The 22,307-nt window shown below is 49.9% G+C and overlaps 1 protein-coding gene across 1 annotated transcript in view; it reads right to left on the bottom strand.

Annotated features, from left to right (window-relative positions):
* ntaq1 (N-terminal glutamine amidase 1) overlaps window positions 1–21,076 on the bottom strand; it is a 29,100-nt gene extending 8,024 nt beyond the window's left edge. Inside the window, exons 1-3 of the mRNA XM_072466939.1 lie at window positions 20,789–21,076; window positions 14,723–14,822; window positions 12,439–12,489 (exon numbers count right to left, since the gene is read on the bottom strand). Of these exons, the coding sequence (XP_072323040.1) occupies window positions 12,439–12,489; window positions 14,723–14,822; window positions 20,789–20,886 (249 nt within the window). The 5' untranslated portion in view covers window positions 20,887–21,076. The remainder of the gene's footprint in view (window positions 1–12,438; window positions 12,490–14,722; window positions 14,823–20,788) is intronic.
* Window positions 21,077–22,307: the final 1,231 nt, after the last annotated feature.

Genomic DNA, 22,307 nt, shown 5'->3' with positions numbered 1-22,307 from the left:
GTCGCCTTTGGGAAGGTGATGAACCGCTTCTTGAACCGCTGCAAGTGCACCCACGGTGCTGTTCTTGTCCAAGTCCTTCCCCTGCTTGACCCCCTCCCTGTCTCTGTAATCCTCTCCAGCCATACCGCCCTCCAAGGTGGCTGCATCCCTCCAATTCTGGCCTCTTGCACACCACCAATTTTTTTTAAAATATAAATTTAGAGTACCCAATTCATTTTTTCCAATTAAGGGGCAATTTAGCGTGGCCAACCCACCTAGCCTGCACATCTTTGGATTGTGGAGGCGAAACCCACACAAACACGGGGAGAATGTGCAAACTCCATACGGGCAGTGACCCAAAGCCGGGATCGAACCTGGGACCTCGGCGCCGTGAGGCAGCAGTGCTAACCACTGTGCCACCGTGCTGCCCTACGCCACCAATTTTAATTGCTCCACCATTGGTGACCATGCCTTCAGCTGATCAGTCCCCTAAATTCTGGGTTGAAATCAGCAGGCATCTGGTCAGGGTCTTAATTCACTCGGTTGACTCTGAGTTACATTATATGCAAAGGCGGAATTCTATATTGCACTAGAACAATGTATGCTTACAAAGTGCCTTTAACATAACTAAACATCTCAAGATGCTTCACAGCATCATCATAAAACAAAGTCTGATACTGAGCCACATAAGGGAGATATTAGTTCAGATTACCAAAAGCTTGGTCAAAGAGGTGGGTTTAAAGTGTTGTCTTAAAGGAGGAAAGTTAAGGTCCGAGAGACAGAGAGGTTTAGGGAGGAAATCCCAGAGCTTGGGGCCCAGGCAGCTGAAGACAAGGCCACCAACAGTGGAGCAATTCAAATCAGGCAAGCTCAAGGAGACAAAATTGGATGAGTGCAGAGATCTCAAGAAGGTTGTGGGGTCGGCGGAGATTACAGAGGTAGGGAGGGGCAAGGCCATGGAGGGATTTGAAAACAAGGCTGAGAATTTAAAAATCATGATGTTACTCAACTGGGAGCCAAAGTAGGTCAGCAAGCGCAGGGGTGATGGGGAAACAGGAGATGGTGCAATTAAGGCACAAACGGCAGAGTTTTGGATAACTTCAAGTCTACAGAGGATAAAACGTGGGAGATCAGCCAGTAGCGAGTTGTATAGTCACGTTTGGAGGTAACAAAGGAATGGATGAGGGTTTCAACAGCAGATGAGCTGATATAGGGGTGAAGTCGGGCAATGTTACGGAGGTGGAAATAAGAGGTATTAGCGAAGGCACAAAAATGAGGTTTGAATTCACATTATTCATAAATGACTCGGATGATGGCATAGAAAGTCATATATCCAAATTTGCCGATGGTACAAAGTTAAGGGGTATTGTAGACAGTCTAGATGATGGCGTAAAATTGCAAGGAGATATTGACAGACGAGGTGAATGGGCAAAATTGTGGCAGATGGAATTCAATTTAAGCAAGTGTGAGGTTGGACCAAAAAAGGATAGAGCAGAGTACCTTCTAAATGCAAAGAGGTTAGGTACAGTGGATGTCCAAAGAGACTTGGGGGGTTCAGGTGCATAGATCCTGAAAATGCCATGAACAAGTGCAGAAAATAATCAGAAAGGCTAATGGAATACTCGCCTTTATATCTAGAGGATTGGAATATAAAGATATAGGGGTTGTGCTGCAGCTATACAAAACCCTGGTTAGACCACACTTGATCCAGCAGAGGGCAGTCGAGCGGAGCTGCTGATTGGCTGTTACGGGGAAATTTGCATACGTCCGTTGTGGTCACCCTAACTTGAAGGTGTACCTGTGCAAGAGACCCCAGCTGTTCAAGTGAAGACAAGCATCCAGCAGAGGGCAGTAGAGCGTAGCTGCTGATTGGATGTTGCAGGCAAAATTTGCATACGTCCGTGGTGGTCACCCTAACTTGAAGGTGTACCTGTGCAAGAGACCCTAGCTGTTCAAATGAAGACAAGCATCCAGCAGAGGGCAGGAGAGCGGAGCTGCTGATTGGCTGTTGCGGGGGAAATTTGCATACATCTGTTGTGGCCTTTTGGCTAAAATCAAGTGTAGTCTCATTTGATCGAGGGAAGCTGAGGATTTCGATGACGATCGTGGATTGGAGAACTCGGAGGGATTGAAGTCGTCAAAGAAGAAACGTTTGGAGCTTGGCTGCTATTGGTGGATCTACATGCTGGCCTAAACCTTGGGTTTAGGCCTAACGCCGATACAGTTTCACACCCAACGTACGAGCTATGGATGCAGCTGCATCCCGACCACCAGGCTGGGGAGTGCGAAACACTGTCCGAGTCACAGTGAAGAAAACGGAAGGAGAGTCACCTTTGGACCGGAAACACTTCGTGAAGAGGGTGCTGCTCGAGTGCTGTGGGTTTAAAGCAACAGAGATCTTCTGCTTGCAAAACTTCCCCAAGAATGGTTTCTTTGATGTCACCTTCAAGAGCGTCGCAGCGTGCATCAAATTCTTGAACGTCTTCAAGGAAAAAGGTAACCAGAGTCCCTTGTCGATCCTGACTGCGGAGCCTCTGTTTACGCTACCGGCACAGCGAAATCGGGTTGTTACACTGCACACGTACAACCCCCACGTCCCTGTGTCTGATGTGCTCACGTTCCTCGCCAGGTACGCTGAGCTGAAAAGTGACAGCGTGCAAGTGAAAGACACCTTCAGCATCTGGACAAGTGAGCACCAGGTCAAGGTGACCCTAAGAACGGACAGCAACGGAGCCATCCTGCATCCCCCCTCCAATTTCGCTATTGGAGTAAATCGTGGCTACCTCTACTACGTGGGACAGCCACGAGTATGCCACACCTGTGGCAAAACGGGGCATGTTGCCGCAAACTGCAGTGTGACCTTCTGCAAGAACTGCAGGCAGGAGGGACACATGACTAAGGACTGCAAGGAAGACTAAGTGCTGCAACCTGTGTGGGGAGGCCGGCCATCTTTACAGGGCCTGCCCGAAACGCGGGGCGACATACGCACAGATCATCAGCAGCGGAGTCAAAAAGGCGACCAGAGAGGAGGTGCATACACCCTCCACCGAAAAAGACACCACGGTTCAGATTGAGGAAAAGCAACAGAAGGGCCCCCAACAAAAAGAGGAGGCCCCAGCACCTCCTGACAACCCAGCCCCAGCCCCATCTGATGAGGAACACTCAATGGAAGAGGAAGAGGATGGGACAAAGAATAAAGAGCCCTGGGAAACCGTGAACAGGGACAAACGTAAGAGGAAACAAAAAAACAAACTGAAGAACCCCCTGAGGGGTAGTGGCAAAAAGCGACACCTCTCAGCCGGCGCACTTAGTGCCGACACTTCATCCGATGAGGGAAAACAGGACAAGAATCGGCCTCAGATAAAGAGGCAAAGCACCAACGTGGAACGGAAGGCACAGACCCCCCAGACCACCGACCGGGAAGAAAACAAGGTCACAGACCAACCCCCGATAGCAACGAGCAGCAACAACCCAGGTGAAGACCGGCCTGCAACCCCAACACCTACTGACTGCCACGACGAACCCCAGGGCTACACCACCCCCCCAATGCATCTGCATCAAAATCACGGGGCCAGTACGGACCAGAACAGTTTTCTCAGCCCTGCAACTGTGCTAAGGTTTGCAAGCACCACCGGCATGCTGGGGAACATTCAACAGCTGGAACAGCCAACTGCATAGACTCTGGACTCTTGAGACTGGTAAATCTATCTTTTTATAATGGGTTTAAAAATTGCATCCATAAAGATACTTCGCGGTGTGTAGCCACACTCAACTACTTGGCAAATGTAAAAGCTGACCTACTGTTCCTGCAGGAGTGCGGAATTCCGCACCTCAGCAACTACAGGCGCTGGTCGAGCTGGTGGTCCCACGGGCCATCCATCTGGTCAGGAGGAAACGACTGCCGCTCCTCCGGCCTGGGTATTCTGCTGCGGGGAGGCAACTTCACCATCTCCGACGTTAAGGAGGTGGTGGGCGGGCGCCTCCTCGTAGCAGACGTGAAATACAAAAACACCCCTCTCACACTTATTAATGTGTACGCCCCGGCCGTAAAAAGTGAGCGGCTGGCAGTTCTTCAGCAACTCCCACTGCTGTTGGCCACCTCCAAGCCGGTCATCCTGGGTGGTGACTTCAACTGCATCATCGATGCGGCTGGACGATCCAGCAAAGCCGACAGCAAACTAGACGCTACGTCCAGACTCCTGATGGAAACGGTAAAAGACGCCAAGCTGCTCGACGTCTGCAGCAACCCTGCAGACGGCGCACAGCGTAGATACACATGGTCACGGCCAGACGGGTCCGTCCGCTCCAGGATAGACTTCTTTTTTGTGTCCCGAGCTTTCACGGTCAGGTCCACCGACGTAACGCCGGTGTTCTTCTCTGACCACTGCCTCCTACTGGCCGACTGCCACCTGCAGGAAGACCAGGGGGTAGGCAGGGGGACGTGGAAGCTAAATGTAAAACTGCTGACCCCTGAGAACATCGAGGAACTCAGGAGGGATTACAAAGGTTGGAGAACCGTGAAACCCCTCTTTGAGGCCCCACATCTCTGGTGGGAAGCAATCAAGGGGAATATCAAGAGGTTTTTCATCCTCAAGGGCGTTCAGAAGGTGAGAGAGAGACGAGGGGTCATGTCCAGGCTCCAGAAAAGTATGCAAAATTTGCTCCAGCTGCAGTCGATGGGGGTGGATGTCAAGGAGGATCTCCAAGAGGTGAAGAGCCAGCAAGCCTCGCTCTACACCTCGGAGGCCTCCAAGGTTATCTTCCGTTCCAGAGTCCGCTCCGTGGAGCAGGACGAAAAGTGCTCACGCTTCTTCTTCCAAAAGGTGCACAGAGAGACCTCTGTGATCAGCAGCCTGAAGGAAGAAGATGGCTCTGAAAAGTCATCGCAGTCTGACATCCTGAGGATCAGCCAATCCTTTTATGCCGGACTGTATGACCTGAAGCCAACAGATAGCACTGTTTCCCAGACCTTCCTGTCGACCATCACGGAGGTCATAGGCGACAGCGAGCTGGAAAACCTGGACAAACCACTAACTCTGGACGAGCTGACAAAGGCCGCCAAGTCCTTCGAGACGAGTAAAACTCCCGGAAGCGACGGCTTACCGGTTGAGTTGTATTCGGCTCTGTGGGACTGGATGGGCCCAGACCTGCTGGAAGTGTACGAGAGTATGCTTCTGGAAGGCAGCATGTCAGAGTCCATGAGGAAAGGCATCATCACCCTCATCTACAAGCAGAAGGGGGAAAGGGAAGAAATTCGAAATTGGCGACCCATTTCACTGCTGAATGTGGACTACAAAATTCTAGCAAAGGTCATCGCCAATCGGGTCAGGTCTGCTCTGGAGTCGGTGATCCACCCTGACCAGACCTGTGCTGTACCCGGCAGGAAGATCTCTGATAGCCTCGCGCTACTCAGGGATACGATCGCCTACGTGCAGGACAGGGGGGTGGACACTTGCCTCATCAGCCTTGACCAGGAGAAGGCTTTTGACAGAATATCGCACACCTACATGATGGATGTGCTCTCCAAAATGGGGTTTGGGGAGGGAATTCGCAATTGGATCAAACTGCTCTACACAAACATCTATAGCGCAGTCTCAATCAATGGGTGGGAATCAGAAAAGTTCCAGATCAGATCTGGAGTCAGGCAGGGCTGCCCTCTCTCCTCTGCCCTTTTTGTGTGCTGCATAGAACCTTTTGCCGAGTCCATCAGGAGGGATCCGGGTATAAGAGGAGTGACGATCCCAGGCAGTGGAGGCATGCAAGTCAAGGCCTCCCTGTACATGGACGACGTTGCCATCTTCTGCTCGGATCCTGCGTCTGTACGCAGGCTCTTGACCACCTGCGACCAGTTTGAACTGGCCTCTGGAGCCAAGGTAAACCGGGGCAAGAGCAAGGCCATGTTCTTTGGGAACTGGGCCGACCGGTCCTTTGTCCCCTTCACTGTCAGGTCAGATTACCTGAAGGTGCTGGGGATATGGTTCGGAGCTGCTGGGGCGTGCACCAAAAACTGGGAGGAACGCATAGGAAAGGTAAGACAGAAACTGGGCTGGTGGGAGCAACGCTCCCTCTCCATTGCGGGCAAAACCCTGGTCATCAGGTGTGAGGTACTCTCGGTGCTACTGTACGTGGCGCAGGTCTGGCCCATAACCCGACCCTACGCCACAGCAGTTACCCGGGCCATCTTCAAATTTATCTGGCGATCCAAGATGGACCGTGTCCGAAGGGACACCATGTACAAACCTCTGGAGAAGGGAGGACGGAACGTACCCAACGCCTCCCTCATCCTGTTGGCCACCTTTGTGTCCAGCTGCATCAAGCTGTGCGTGGACCCCCAGTATGCAAACACCAAGTGTCACTACATACTGAGGTTCTACCTGTCCCCGGTGTTACGAAGGATGGGCCTGGCCTCATTGCCGCGGAACGCTCCAAGTAGTTGGACCGTACCGTACCACCTGTCCTTCGTGGAAAAGTTTTTGAAGAAAAACACCTTTGACCACAAGGCAATGAAGCAGTGGTCAGCACGTAATGTCCTCGAGGCCCTCAGGGAAAAGGAGACCGTGGAGGATGTTGGATGGTTCCCTGAGCAGACTGCCAGAGTCATCTGGCAGAACGCCTCATCACCAGAACTTTCAAACAAGCACCAAGACCTAGCTTGGCTGGTGGTGAGAAGGGCCCTCCCTGTCAGATTCTTCATGCACACCCGAAGGCTCTGCACCAATGCACGCTGCCCTCGGAGTGGCTGTGGGGGAAATGAGACGGTCACACACCTCCTTGTGGAATGTGCCTTTGCAAAGAAGGTCTGGAGAGAGATGCAGTGGTATTTGTCAAGGTTTATCCCAAACAGATCTGTGACACAGGACTCTGTGCTCTACGGACTGTTTCCAGGGACACACACCGAGACAAATATCAACTGCTGCTGGAAGGTCATCAACTCGGTAAAAGACGCTCTTTGGTCTGCCCGAAACTTGCTGATCTTCCAGTGCAAAGAATTGTCCTCGACCGAGTGTTGCAGACTGGCACATTCCAAGGTCCAGGACTACGTGCTGAGGGACGCACTCAAGCTTGGGGCAGCTGCCGCCAAGGCGCAATGGGGAAAGACCACTGTGTAAAGTCTTTCCAGCAAATGTACACCGAGGGGCGGGTAACAGTGTAAAGCCCCTCGGTCGGGGCAACCAACACTCCAATGTATAAAACAAACATGCCACTGTAAATATCTCAGAAGGAATTGTAATGTAAAGAGTGATATGTGTACGACAATATCAAAATTGAATGAAAGAAAGTCAAGGCAACATGTAACCCTGCCGAAAATGTACAGTCAAGACAATTTGAAATGTTTCTGTAATGCTCATGATAAATTTTTATGAATAAAGTATATTTTTTTGAAAAAAAAAAAAAAAAAAAAATCTGTTGTGGTCACCCTAACTTGAAGGTGTACCTGTGCAAGAGACCCTAGCTGTTCAAGTGAAGACAAGCATCCAGCAGAGGGCAGTAGAGTAGAGCTGCTGATTGGCTGTTGCGGGGGAAATTTGCATACGTCCGTTGTGGTCACCATAACTTGAAGGTGGTTTGTGGAGGAGCTGTTGTTAAGTGACACTTAAACCCGAAACACTTCTTCAGTGTTTCCCTCCCTACCCCATCCTCTAACTAAAAAAAAAAAACAATCGCTGTAAAGATCAAGAGGAAGGCTCGAGGGCAGGTAGAAGTAGAAAGAAGTTGAACCGTGATGTCACAGCCTGCAGGTAAGGGATTGGCTGGTGACTGGTAAGTAGTTTTTCTTTTATTTTCCCTCAGGTGTTATCGTGCGGGGCAGCCCCTGGAATGTTTGAGGTGAGGGACGTCATCAGTGTCCCTGCTGATTTCATCTGTGGGAAGTGCACCCATCTCCAGCTCCTCAGAAACCGCGTTAGGGAACTGGAGCTGGATGAACTTTGGATCATCCGGGAGGCAGAGGTGATCATAGGTAGAAGCTTCAGGGATGTAGTTACTCCGAAAAATAAAGCTAGATGGTTCACGGTGAGAGGGGCTGGGAGGAAGCAGTCAGTACAGGGATCCCCTGTGGCCGTTCCCCTTTGTAACAAGTATACTGCTTTGGATACTGTTGGGGGGGGGGGGGGGGAAACTTACCAGGGGTAAGCCATGGGGTACAGGTCTCTGGCATAGAGTCTGTCCCTGTTGCTCAGAAGGGAAGCGGGGGGGAGAGGAGTAGAGCATTAGTCATTGGAGACTCCATAGTTAGGGGGATAGATCGGAGAATCTGTGTGAACGACAGAGACTCCCGGTTGGTGTGTTGCCTCCCAGGTGCGTGATGTCTCGGATCGTGTTTTCGGGATCCTTAAGGGGGAGGGGGAGCAGCCCCAAGTCGTGGTCCACATAGGTACCAACGACATAGGTAGGAAAAGGGATAGGGATGTAAGGCAGGAATTCAGGGAGCTAGGGTGGAAACTTAGATCTAGGACAAACAGAGTTATTATCTCTGGGTTGTTACCCGTGCCATGTGATAGCGAGACGAGGAATAGGGAAAGACAGGAGTTGAACACGTGGCTACAGGGATGGTGCAGGAGGGAGGGTTTCAGATTTCTGGATAACTGGGGCTCATTCTGGGGTCGGTGGGACCTCTACAAACGGGATGGTCTACACCAGGACCAGAGGGGTACCAATATCCTGGGGGGGAAATTTGCTAATGCTCTTCGGGAGAGTTTAAACTAGATCAGCAGGGGCTTGGGAACCTGAATTGTAGCTCCAGTATACAGGAGGTTGAGAGTAGTGAGGTCATGAGTAAGGTTTCAAAGTTGCAGGAGTGTACCGGCAGGCAGGAAGGTGGTTTAAAGTGTGTCTTCTTCAATGCCAGGAGCATCCGGAATAAGGTGGGTGAACTTGCGGCATGGGTTGGTACCTGGGACTTCGATGTTGTGGCCATTTCGGAGACATCGATAGAGCAGGGACAGGAATGGTTGTTGCAGGTGCCGGGGTTTAGATATTTCAGTAAGCTCAGGGAAGGTGGTAAAAGAGGGGGAAGGGTGGCATTGTTAGTCAAGGACAGTATTACGGTGGCAGAAAGAACGTTTGATGAGGACTCGTCTACTGAGGTAGTATGGGCTGAGGTTAGAAACAGGAAAGGAGAGGTCATCCTGTTAGGGGTTTTCTATAGGCCTCCGAAAAGTTCCAGAGATGTAGAGGAAAGGATTGCAAAGATGATTCTGGATAAGAGCAAAAGCAACAGTGAGGTTGTTATGGGAGACTTTAACTTTCCAAATATTGACTGGGAACGCTATAGTTTGAGTACTTTAGAGAGGTCCGTTTTTGTCCAATGTGTGCAGGAGGGTTTCCTGACACAGTATGTAGATAGGCCAACGAGAGGCGAGGCAATATTGGATTTGGTACCGGGTAATGAACCAGGACAGGTGTTAGATTTGGAGGTAGGTGAGCACTTTGGTGATAGTGACCACAATTCGATTATGTTTACTTTAGTGATGGAAAGGGATAGGTATATACCGCAGGGCAAGAGTTATATCTGGGGGAAAGGCAATTATGATGCAATGAGGCAAGGCTTAGGATGCATCGGATGGAGAGGAAAACTGCAGGGGATGGGCACAATGGAAATGTGGAGCTTGTTCAAGGAACAGCTACTGCGTGTCCTTGATAAGTATGTACCTGTCAGGCAGGGAGGAAGTGGTCGAGCAAGGGAACCGTGGTTTACTAAAGCAGTCAAAACACTTGTCAAGAGGAAGAAGGAGGCTTATGTAAAGATGAGATACGAAGGTTCAGTTAGGGCGCTCGAGTGTTCCACGTTAGCTAGGAAGGACCTAAAGAGAGAGCTAAGAAGAGCCAGGAGGGGACATGAGAAGTCTTTGGCAGGTAGGATCAAGGATAACCCGAAAGCTTTCTATAGATATGTCAGGAATAAAAGAATGACTAGGGTAAGAGTAGGGCCAGTCAAGGACAGTAGTGGGAAGTTGTGCGTGGAGTCCGAGGAGATAGGAGAGGTGCTAAATGAATATTTTCATCAGTATTCACACAGGAAAAAGACAATGTTGTCGAGGAGAATACTGAGATTCAGGCTACTAGACTAGAAGGGCTTGAGGTTCATAAGGAGGAGGTGTTAGCAATTCTGGAAAGTGTGAAAATAGATAAGTCCCCTGGGCCGGATTTATCCTAGGATTCTCTTGGAAGCTAGGGAGGAGATTGCTGAGCCTTTGGCTTTGATCTTTAAGTCATCTTTGTCTACAGGAATAGTGCCAGAAGACTGGAGGATAGCAAATGTTGTCCCCTTGTTCAAGAAGGGAAGTAGAGACAACCCCGGTAAATATAGACCAGTGAGCCTTACTTCTGTTGTGGGCAAAATCTTGGAAAGGTTTATAAGAGATAGGATATATAATCATCTGGAAAGTAATAATTTGATTAGAGATAGTCAACACGGTTTTGTGAAGGGTAGGTGGTGCCTCACAAACCTTAGAGTTCTTTGGGAAGGTGACCAAACAGGTGGATGAGGGTAAAGCAGTTGATGTGGTGTATATGGATTTCAGTAAAGCGTTTGACAAGGTTCCCCACGGTAGGCTACTGCAGAAAATACGGAGGCATGGGATTCAGGGTGATTTAGCAGTTTGGATCAGAAATTGGCTAGCTGGAAGAAGACAAAGGGTGGTGGTTGATGGGAAATGTTCAGACTGGAGTCCAGTTACTAGTGGTGTACTACAAGGATCTGTTTTGGGACCACTGCTGTTTGTCATTTTTATAAATGACCTGGAGGAGGGCGTAGAAGGATGGGTGAGTAAATTTGCAGATGACACTAAAGTCGGTGGAGTTGTGGACAGTGCGGAAGGATGTTACAAGTTACAGAGGGACATAGATAAGCTGCAGCGCTGGGCTGAGAGGTGGCAAATGGAGTTTAATGCAGAAAAGTGTGAGGTGATTCATTTTGGAAGGAATAACAGGAAGACAGAGTACTGGGCTAATGGTAAGATTCTTGGCAGTGTGGATGAGCTCAGAGATCTCGGTGTCCATGTACATAGATCCATGAAAGTTGCCACCCAGGTTGAGAGGGCTGTTAAGAAGGCGTACGGTGTGTTAGCTTTTATTGGTAGACGGACTGAGTTTCAGAGCCATGAGGTCATGTTGCAGCTGTACAAAACTCTGGTGCGGCCGCATTTGGAGTATTGCGTGCAATTCTGGTCGCCGCATTAAAGGAAGGATGTGGAAGCATTGGAAAGGGTGCAGAGGAGATTTACCAGAATGTTTCCTGGTATGGAGGGAAGATCTTATGAGGAAAGGCTGAGAGACTTGAGGCTGTTTTCGTTAGAGAGAAGAAGGTTAAGAGGTGACTTAATTGAGGCATACAAGATGATCAGAGGATTGGATAGGGTGGACAGTGAGAGCCTTTTTCCTCAGATGGTGATGTCTAGCACGAGGGGACATAGCTTTAAATTGAGGGGAGATAGATATAGGACAGATGTCAGAGGTAGGATCTTTACTCAGAGAGTAGTACGGGCGTGGAATGCCCTGCCTGGAACAGTAGTGGACTCACCAACACTAAGGGCATTCAAATGGTCATTGGATCGACATATGGATGATAAGGGAATAGTGTAGATGGTCTTTAGAGTAGTTTCACAGGTCGGCGCAACATAGAGGGCCGAAGGGCCTGTACTGCGCTGTAATGTTCTATGTTCCTGTGAGCAGTTCTGGGCATCATACCTGAGGAAGGATATTTTGGCCTTGGAGGGAGTGTAACATTGGTTTACAAATATGATACCCGGATCACAAGGGTTGAGTTACGAGGAGAGATTACTCAAATTAGACCTGTTTTCGCTCGAATTTAGAAGGTTAAGGGTGATCTGATCGAAGAATTCAAGATATTTACAGGGAAAGACTGGGTAGATAAAGATAAACTATTTCCACTGGTTGGAGATTCTAAAAATTAGGGCCAGATTTTTCAGGAGAGAAGTTAGGAAGAACTTCTTCACTCAAAGGTTGGTAGAGGTTTGGAGCTCTCTCCCACAGAGCAGCTGAAGCTGGAACAATTGTTCATTTTAAATTGGAGATAGATAATTTTTTGTAAGCAAAGATATCAAGGTATACGGACCAAAGGCAGGTATCTGGAGTTAAGCCACAGATCAGTCATGATCTCATTAAGTGGTGGGACAGGCTCCAGGGGCCAAACGGCCAAATTCTGTTCCTATTTCTTATGCCGAGAAATATGAAGAAATCCGTTGACAAAAAACAGCAGTCAGAAGTGACTGGGGTGGAGTCGACTCCTCAACATGGCGACTTTGTGAGCGAAGAGGCTCTTAATTCGGCACTCTCAAAGGCATCACAACCGATGACTGCTAATGTCATTAAGGTAATTGATGAGAAACTCGGTCTATTAGCACAAAATATCAGCGCTGACACGATAGAGCTGCCTCCCGCCGCGGGGAGGCCAGAGAATCTCACCTGTTACTACGGAGTTACGAAGGAATCACTTACCCAGATTACAGGCTGATTATCACTGCCTGACTGCTGACTCCAGATGGGCACCTTTGCAGTAATGAATTAAATAAAAACAAAATGTAAGTTAGACAAATAAAAAATTCCACCGTTTTTATTCTTTAACGTGACAGTTCATTCTCTTTTATTACTGTTTCATGTTTGTTTGTGGTGGTGGTGCCTGAGAGTTCACTCGAGGAGTTACAGACACTTTTACGTGCAGTTTGTAGTCAGCAGCTATGGAGAGTGATGGTAGAGGCTCCAATGTTCTTTCCATCACATGAATGACCAGGAATCTCTCCCACTCTTATTGCAGTGGGACCGGCATGTGCTGCAAGGATTTTCAGCTTGATATCCAAACTGTCTGGCCACGTTATGAACGCACCTTCCTCGGTCGTCGGGTCCTGGGGTGTGATTCAAATCCAGGGCTTCTGGCTCTGAGGCAGGGGGGCTACCCACTGTGCTACAGGGCCTCATTACTGTTTGTACATTTTCACTAATGCAACTGAGATAGGGGTTAGGCTGGGGTCCCCTCTGCTGGTTTAGTGCGGAGCTGCACCGTACAGTGTGAGAATGAGTCTTTCAGAACATGCTGATTAATCCCAGATTCAAACCCTTCTCCATTTCAACTCCGCAATCTCAAATGAAGCACTGGTGTGCTATATAATTGAGCAATAACATTGAATATTCTTATTCATGCTCACTGTTATTAAGGCTAAAGTGCGACATTAGGAGACCGAGTCCAGGGAATTTGTACCATGCAAGTTCATAGAGTCCAAGGGCAGAGAAAGGGAGGCCATTCTGGCCTCTGTATCCATGTTGGCTCTTTGAAAGAGCTCTCCAATTAGCCCCACACCCCCTGATCTTTCCCCACAGCCCTGCCAATTTTCCCCACTCATATATTTATCCAATTCCCTTTTGAGAGTTACTACTGAATCCGCTTCCACCGCCCGTTCAGGAAGTGCGTTCCAGATCGTAACAGCTCGCTGTGTGAAAACAAAATCATCGACCCTCTGCTTCATTTGCCAATTGCCTTAAATCTGTTTCCTCTGGTTCGCGTTCCTCCTGGCAGTGGAAACAATTTTTAATTTAATTTGGGAATCAAACCCTTCATATTTCTTAACTCTTCTATTAACTTTCCCTTTTCAAATATATCCAAAATCCCTTCTGAAAGTTCCGATTGAATCGGCTTCAAGTGCCCTTCCAGGCAGCGAGGTCCAGATCTCAAGACCTCAGTGCGTTAAAACAAAATAGCTACATTTCTCTTTTGTTCCTCTGGTTAGCGCCACCCCTGCCAGCGGGAACAGTTTCTTACTCTATCAAAACCCTTCCCGTTTATTAGCACATTTCCCTGCTTTAAGGAGAACAATCAGAGATTCTCCAGTCTCTATTGGTAAATTAAGTCCCTTATTGTGGAGCCATTCTAGCAAATCTCCCGGGCGCCCCCTCCAGAGCCTTGCCATCCTTCCTATAGTGTGGGGTCCAGGATCAGACACACAATACTGAGGCTGAGGGCTAGCCAGTGATTTGTACAGATTTAGCAGAACTTCCTTGTTTTTGTGTACTATTTTCAAATTTTAAAAAATCCAGGACCAACAACAACCTCCCCCCCCCCCCCCCCCACCCCCCCCCCCACCCCAAGGTGCTTGACATGAGTGCTACATGACATTGAGACACACAGGGAGATATCAGGTCAGAGACCAAAAGCTTGATCAAAGAGGACCCCTGAAGGATTGCCCTTGCTGCTGTGCAGTAACCAATTTAACACCGTCCTGCTTCACTGTGGTGAAAAAGAAATAAGAGCAGGAGTGGACCATTCGGCCGCTCCAAGCTGCTCCACCAGTCAGCACAAAATCAGGATTCATCTTCTCCCTCTTCCCGCACCATCCCCATCTGTGTGTCCCATGTGAGGCTGGGTCTGGGTTTTTTAAATAGAGTTAAAAGTGATTTTTTCCCCCCCCCCTCTCTATCTCGGTCAGAGTAACTATTCAGGATAAAACTGACAGAACCATCCGAAGTTAGCGATTCAAATCGCTTCTGTTGGATGGTTCCCAGCCCAGCACAATTGTCCAGGGAAAGTTAGTGCTTCTGGGCAATTGCCGGGTAAACCCTGACGTGGGAACTTCCAAGAGGGATTCCCTTGCACGTCGTTAGGGTAGCCCCAAATGCGACGCTGGGGAACCAGGAGGTGGTGTAACAATTCTATCATACAGGCATGAAAGGAATTATTTCAAATTATTGTACCCTGGAATTAAAAAATCGATTTTTTTCAAACTGCACTTACCATCTTTTGGTCGTTTGATATAAAAACAGTGTACCATTCTTCCAGAGGATTTTGTCGCCTCTTCTTGATATATTCACAAAGCTTCCACACATTTTCTTCACTGAAGAACACATTTCAATATTGTTGTTAACATTCATTGCTTAAACATTTGCAATTTCTTCTTCTTTTTAAATTAAATGTTGAAAGTTGAAATGTCCTGGGCACTGCTCTTCAGGAAGGTCTTTTGGACATTTGCTAGGATTTAGATGGGATGAGGGACTTAAGTTATAAACTGGGGTTGGAAAATTAGGATTGTCCTCCGTGGAACAGAGAAGGTTAAATGGTGACTGAATAGAAGTTTTTAAGATGACAGGAGGTTTTGAGAGAGTAGGTAAAGAAAAATGATTACCTCTGACGAGTAGGTCAATAAGCAGAGGTTTTGGATTTAAAACTATTGGGAAACTATCTAGAGGGGAGGTGAGGAGATATGATTTCATTCAAGAAAGCGCCAGGGTCCCTGGTTCGATTCCCAGCTTGGGTCACTGTTGTGCGGAGTCTGCACGTTCTCCCAGTGTCTGCGTGGGTTTCCTCCGGGTGCTCCGGTTTCCTCCCACAAGTCCCGAAAGACGTGCTGTTCGGTGAATTGGACATTCTGAATTCTCCCTCTGTGTACCCGAACAGGTGCTGGAATGTGGCGACTAGGGGCTTTTCACAGTAACTTCATTACAGTGTTGATGTAAGCCTACTTGTGACAATAATAAAGATTACTATTATTATAATAAAGACAATTTCTGGGATCTGGAACGATTAATGAAAAGATGGTGAAAGCTGATTCCATAAATAACGTCAAAAGGGAGTTGGACAGGTATTTGAGGATGAGGAACTTGGTGGGGGGGGGTGGTCTACAGACAAAAAAAAAACTGGGCTGTAGGACGAAGCATGGCTACTCCTTTAAACAGGTTTCAAAAGCATTATGGGATGAATAGGCTCCTTCTGTTCTGTAAAATACCCAATTCCAAGTGCAAAGTAGATTTTGTTTTTGTTCCATTTATCAATGGGGTTGCGTTAGTGGTGGAGTTCGGACCCCAGAGGTACTGGTGGCCCTTTGGTACCTCATACTTGTGGTTGATTGTCACATATGAGCATGGGCAATGCCAGCAGCTTGCCAAACCCAGGGGGCACATCAGGTCTAGTCTTTCCTACACGGGGAAATCAGAAGTGGTGCCTGAAAAGACTCGGGAGTGGTTTTACTGGATCTTACAGCACAGAAACAAGGCCATTTAGCCCAACATGCCCGTTTTAGCATGTCAGGAAAACTAGTCAATCAATCCCTCTCCCCGAGTTAAAGGAAAATACTGCGGATGCTGTAAAACTGACATAAAAACAGAAAATGCTGGATAAACTCAGCAGGTGTGGCAGTATCTGTGGAAAAGGAAACAAATTTATTTTTAAATTTAGAGTACCTAATTCATTTTTTTGCAATTAAGGGGCAATTTTAGCATGGCCAATCCATGTACCCTGCACATTTTGGGGTTTGTGGGGGCGAAACCCACGCAAACACGGGGCGAATGTGCAAACTCCACACAGAATGTGACCCAGAGCCAGGATCGAACTTGGGACCCCGGCGCCGTGAAGCAGCAAGGCTAACCCACTGCGCCATCGTGCTGCCCTGAGAGAGAAACAGAGTTAACGTTTTGAGTCCATATGACTCCTCTACAGGTCGGAGGATCATACGGACTCAAAACATCAACTCTGTTGCTCTCTCCACAGATGCTGCCAGGCCTGCTGGGTTCTTCCAGCATTTCTGATCGTATTTGAGTCCCACTGCTCTGCGGTGTCCCCAAAGCCCTGCAGAAGTTTTCCCTTCCCAGTTCCCTTTCCAAGGCACCACTGAGCTTCCTCCACCACCCTTTCAGGCAGCGCATTTGTTATAACCTGCCTACTTACCATTGGCTGGGGACTAATGACTATCCCACAATCCTGTGGGAGTATGAGCTTCCCCAATGAAGGGGGTGGAGAAACCACTAGAAACTCCTGGTATAAATAAAGCTGGCCAGATCACGTACCAGCAGGAAGGAGTGTGTAGCAAGGGAAGTTACTGCTACTGTTATGTGTATATGTTATAGTAAATAAATGTTATTACTTTGTATCCTTAAAACTCGTGCTGGATTCTTCGTGGCCCTTACAAAACTGGCGACGAGGATGGGATGTTTTTGAAGCTGCGCTGGAAAGCTGGAACCAGTACACACAACGGATGCGGTACTATTTCCGAGCAAACAATATCACCGAAAACGAGTGCCAGGTGGTCATATTGCTCACCGCCTGCGGCCCGCATACGTTTGGGGTGATTAGAAGCCTTACGTACCCAGCTGCGCCGGACACCAAAACGTTTGATGAACTTGTGAATATAGTGGGGCAACATTTTAACCCAACCCCGTCCATGATAGTCCAGCGTTACCGGTTTAATACCGCTGAGAGGACCCCTGGAGAATCCCTTGCCGATTTTCTATTCAGGCTACGCAGGATTGCGGAGTACTGTGACTATGGTGAGACCTTGTCAGAAATGTTACGCGACCGTTTGGTTTGCGGTATTAACAATGCGGCCACCCAGAGAAAGTTGTTAGCTGAGCCAACATTGACTTTTCAACAGGCCATTCAAATAGTATTGTCCCGAGAGAGCGCAGAACGAGGAGTGCAGGAACTACAGGGAATGGAAGTGCATGCCTTGGGGCGCAACCCCTTCCGTCCGAAAACATCCCCCCGCACTCCTGCGGTACCTTGGGCGAGGCAACGTCCGGACCGACGCCAGTGGCCGTCGGACATTCCTCCCCAAAGGGAGCCTTCTCTAGAACCAATGGATGAGGAGCCATGTCCGTGTCAGACTTGTAGGCGCCGACCCCGTCGCGGACGGCGGTCCTAGGGGCGGCCGTCGTTCTGACCGAAACTGGGACCAGCCCAGGGACCGTAACTGGGACCAGCCCAGAGGCCGTACCTTCCATGTGGATGAACCTGCGGCGACTACTCCTGAGGACGTGGAGACGGAGGACGACTGCCTGCAGCTGCATTGTGTGGTAGCTCCCCGTGTGGCCCCCATTAAGGTGACAGTACGGGTCAATGGCCACCCGCTTGAGATGGAGTTGGATACTGGCGCAGCGGTCTCCGTGACTGCCCAGAGGACATTCGACCGCATCAAGCAGAGTATATAGACCCTTACATTAACCGACTCACAGGCCAGGTTGGCCACCTACACGGGGGAACCACTGGACATTGCAGGAACTACAATGACCCCTGTTGTCTATGGACGCCAGGAGGGGCGTTTCCCACTTATCGTGGTGCGCGGCCATGGGCCCAGCCTGTTGGGTTGGGACTGGTTGCGCCATTTGTGGTTGCAATGGCAGCACATCCTCCAAACAGTTTCTGAAGGGTTGACTGAGATGCTAGGACGATACCCAGATGTATTCCAGCCTGGTTTGGGGAAAATAAAAAAGGGGCCGTAGCCCGTATCCAAGTTGAACCAGGAGCCACGCCACGCTATTTCCGGGCGCGCCCAGTGCCTTACGCCTTGCTCGAGAAGGTAGAAGGGGAGCTCACTCGTTTGGAGAGTTTGGGTATTATCAGGCCTGTCCGTTTTGCTGACTGGGCAGCACCAATTGTACCTGTAATGAAGCCAGATGCCACAGTTCGCTTGTGTGGCGACTATAAACTTACAGTGAATACGGTTTCCCGACTCGACCGATATCCAATGCCTCGCATAGAGGATCTCTACGCGAAACTTGCAGGTGGACTCTCGTTCATAAAATTAGATATGAGTCACGCCTACCTGCAGTTGGAGCTGGACCCTGCCTCCCGACCATATGTAACGATTAATACACACCCGGGCCTGTATGAATATACACGGTTGCCCTTTGGAGTATCCTCTGCCTGCGCAATTTTTCAACGTGTTATGGAGGGCATTTTGAGGGGTTTACCATGTGTGGCTGTCTACCTAGATGACGTTCTGATTACAGGGACGTCAGAGCAGGAACATTTGGAAAATCTGGAGGCTGTCCTTAGACGCCTTTCGGAGGCTGGAGTCCGTTTACGTCGCACAAAGTGCGTATTTCAGGCAAAGGAAGTAGTCTACCTAGGTTATCGGGTGGACCGCGAAGGTCTGCACCCCGTCGCAGAGAAGGTGCGTGCAATTCAACATGCCCCCGCCCCGATTGACATTTCGCATCTTCGTTCTTTTCTCGGTCTCGTAAACTATTACGGGAAGTTCCTCCCCAATCTGGCAACTACGCTGGCCCCTTTGCACCTTCTGTTAAAGAAAAATCACACCTGGGTTTGGGGTCAGCCGCAAGAAGCCGCTTTCCGGCGGGTAAAGCAACAACTGTCGTCGTCTGGGTTACTAACCCACTATGATCCTGGAAAGCCTTTGCTCGTCACATGTGATGCATCCCCGTATGGTATTGGGGCCGCCCTGTCCCACAAGATGGAGAACGGGGCCGAATGACCGATAGCTTTCGCCTCCCGCACATTGACTGCAGCGGAGAAGAGGTACACGCAGATCGAGAAGGAGGGCCTGGCAGTGGTTTTTGCGGTGAAACGCTTCCACCAGTACGTGTACGGCCGCTATTTCACTATCGTGACTGATCATAAGCCCCTGCTGGGACTTTTCAGAGAGGATAAGCCAATACCGCCCATTGCTTATGCACGGATCCGGCGCTGGGCTTTGTTGCTTGCTGCATACGAGTATTCTCTGGAGCACAAACCAGGTACGCAGATAGCAAATGCTGACGCACTGAGCCGATTGCCTTTATCGACCGGCCCCATGTCGACCCCCACGACCGGTGAGGTGGTTGCAACCCTAAATTTTATGGACACCTTGCCTGTCACGGCATCACAGATCCGTGAGTGGACCCAGACGGAGCCAGTCCTGTCAAAGGTTCGGCACATAGTCCTGTATGGTGGGCAGCATAGACAGCTCCCAGGCGAGTTGCGGGCATTTTCCTCCAAGCTGTCAGAATTCAGCGTGGAAGACGGCATCCTCTTGTGGGGGACGCGTGTGATTGTCCCGGAAAAAGGCCAGGAGCTGATACTAACAGACTTGCACAATGGGCATCCAGGCGTGACCAAAATGAAAATGTTGGCCCGGAGTTATGTCTGGTGGCCAGGCCTCGACACCGACATTGAGAAGGTGGCCCAAAACTGCTCCATTTGCCAGGAGCATCAGAAGCTTCCGCCGGCCGCGCCCCTACATCACTGGGAATGGCCAGGGCGGCCTTGGGCACGCTTGCATGCAGATTTCGCAGGCCCTTTTCAAGGATCCATGTTCCTTCTACTAATTGACGCCCAGTCCAAATGGCTAGAGGTGCATAAGATGCAGGGGATAACGTCCTGCGCAACAATTGAAAAGATGCGTTTATCGTTTAGTACGCATGGCCTCCCCGAGGTGCTGGTCACGGATAACGGCACTCCATTCACGAGTGAGGAGTTTGCGAGGTTCACGAAGAAATTAATAATAATTTTTATTAGTGTCACAAGTAGGCTTACATTAACACTGAAATGAAGTTACTGTGAAAAGCCCCTAGTCGCCACATTCCGGCGCCTGTTTGGGTACACCGAGGGAGAATTCAGAATGAACAATTCACCTAACAGCACGGCTTTCGGGACTTGTGGGAGGAAACCGGAGCACCCGGAGGAAGCCCATCCAGACACGGGGAGAATGTGCAGACTCCCGCACAGATAGTGATCCAAGTCGGGGATCAAACCCGGGGCCCCGGAGCTGTGGAGCAACAGTGCTAACCCCAATGCTGCCATGCTTAAATAAGGTAATTTATTACAGCACAGGTGCCCACCTAGATCAAAGCTATTACAAGATTCCAAATCCCATGATCAGGGGATCATGGACTTTACAGTGAAGGCGGGCCATTCAGCCCATCGAGTCTGCACCGGCCCTTGGAAAGGGCACCCTAGCCAAGCCCACACCTCCACCCTATCCTCGTGACCCAGTAACCTGCACCTTGTTTCGCAGCCCCCCAGGGGCACGGGAGGCCGGCCGGCTCTGCCCCCCACCCCCTGTCACTCACTCTAGCCAGGCCTCCTTACCAATAGCAGCTGGTGTACACACAGTCCTCCTTGGCAATGGCTGGCGCCTGCCTCCTGTCATCTCCTGGCTCCAACCTCTCAGGCTTCGGGCCGCTCATGACAGCTTTGAACAGAAAATAAGAGATTGGACCGCCAAACGGTTGGATTTCAATTCAAAGACGGAGAGGGAATTGCTGGAGAAATGTCTGGAGGAGCCCAGGGACCGAGTAGGATGAGGTGGCCGGAACCATCCAGCCAGGCCGGCCATAAGGGCGGGAAGCCGGAGGGGAATAGCGGGTGCACAGGCAGACGCGATGACGGAGGGAAATGGCGGGTGCACAGGGGCAAGCGGGTTGACGTCAGCGCCGGGCTGCGCGCGCAGCTTCCGCACCACCCGGGGGGGCGTGGTTTGTGAGCCCCGCCCCCGCGCCGCACTCCCATGACATCGGTCCTTACTGCGCAGGAGAAGGAGGGAGGCCATTCGGCCCCTCCAGTGGGCACTGACCCTCTGAAGGAGCACCCTGCCCAGGACCACTCCCCCACCCTGTCCATGTGACCCCACCCGTCTTTGGACTGTCTGTGCGGAGTCTGCACGTTCTTCCCGTGTCTGTGTGGGTTTCCTCCCACAGTCCAAAGACGTGCAGGTTAGGTGAATTGGCCATGATAAATTGCCCTTAGTGACCATAAAAGGTTAGGTGGGGTTATTGGGTAACGGGGATAGAGTGGAAGTGAGGGCTTAACTGGTTCGGTGCAGACTCGATGGGCCGAATGGCCTCCTTCTGCACTGTATGTTCTATGTTGTGAGAGGAAACCGGAGCACCCGGAGGAAACCCACGCAGACAGTGGTCCGTGCTGCTGCCTCACAGCGCCAGGGACCCGGTTTCCACTCCGGCCTCGGGTCACTATCTGTGCGGAGTCTGCACGTTCTCCCCGTGTCTGCGTGAGTTTCCTCCCACAGTCCAAAGATGGGCAGGTTAGGTGAATTGGCCATGATCAATTGCCCCTTAGTGTCCCATAAGGTTAGGTGGGCTTAAGTTGGGTGCTCTTTCCAGTGACGGGTGCAGACTCAATGGGCTGAATGGCCTCCTTCTGCACTGTAGATTCTATGATTCTACAGTCACCCAAGGTCGGACTCGAACCCGGGTCCCTGGCGCTGTGAGGCAATGGTGCTGACTGACGTGTGATTTTCGGGGGTCCTTTCGGCAAGCTTTCCCTCTATTCTGTTAACCGCATCCTCTAGCCCAGGCTGAAGAAACAGCCGCTCATCTTCTGACGAGGCACTGAGCTTGACAGCTTTAGACCATGAACTCTGTTCCACCCCCCATTTTGATTTTGATGAGCCATACGAATGAGGAGCTGGAGTAGGCCTAACATGCTTTACAGCAATGAAATATTTTTATAACGTGCATTCAGTGTTGTAATGTAGGAAACGCAGCAGCTAATTTGTGCAAACGACGATGTATTGCTGAAAAAAAGACATGCTGTTGAAGCTTTTCGTCTTCCGCTCAACAGGACAGATGCAAGAATGCCAAATTTTGAA

Source organism: Scyliorhinus torazame, chromosome 11 (assembly GCF_047496885.1).
Source record: "Scyliorhinus torazame isolate Kashiwa2021f chromosome 11, sScyTor2.1, whole genome shotgun sequence".
In the NCBI taxonomy this organism is placed as follows: domain Eukaryota; kingdom Metazoa; phylum Chordata; class Chondrichthyes; order Carcharhiniformes; family Scyliorhinidae; genus Scyliorhinus; species Scyliorhinus torazame.
Note: the sequence above shows the minus strand (reverse complement) of the source record. Positions and strands in the feature narration are given on the sequence as shown.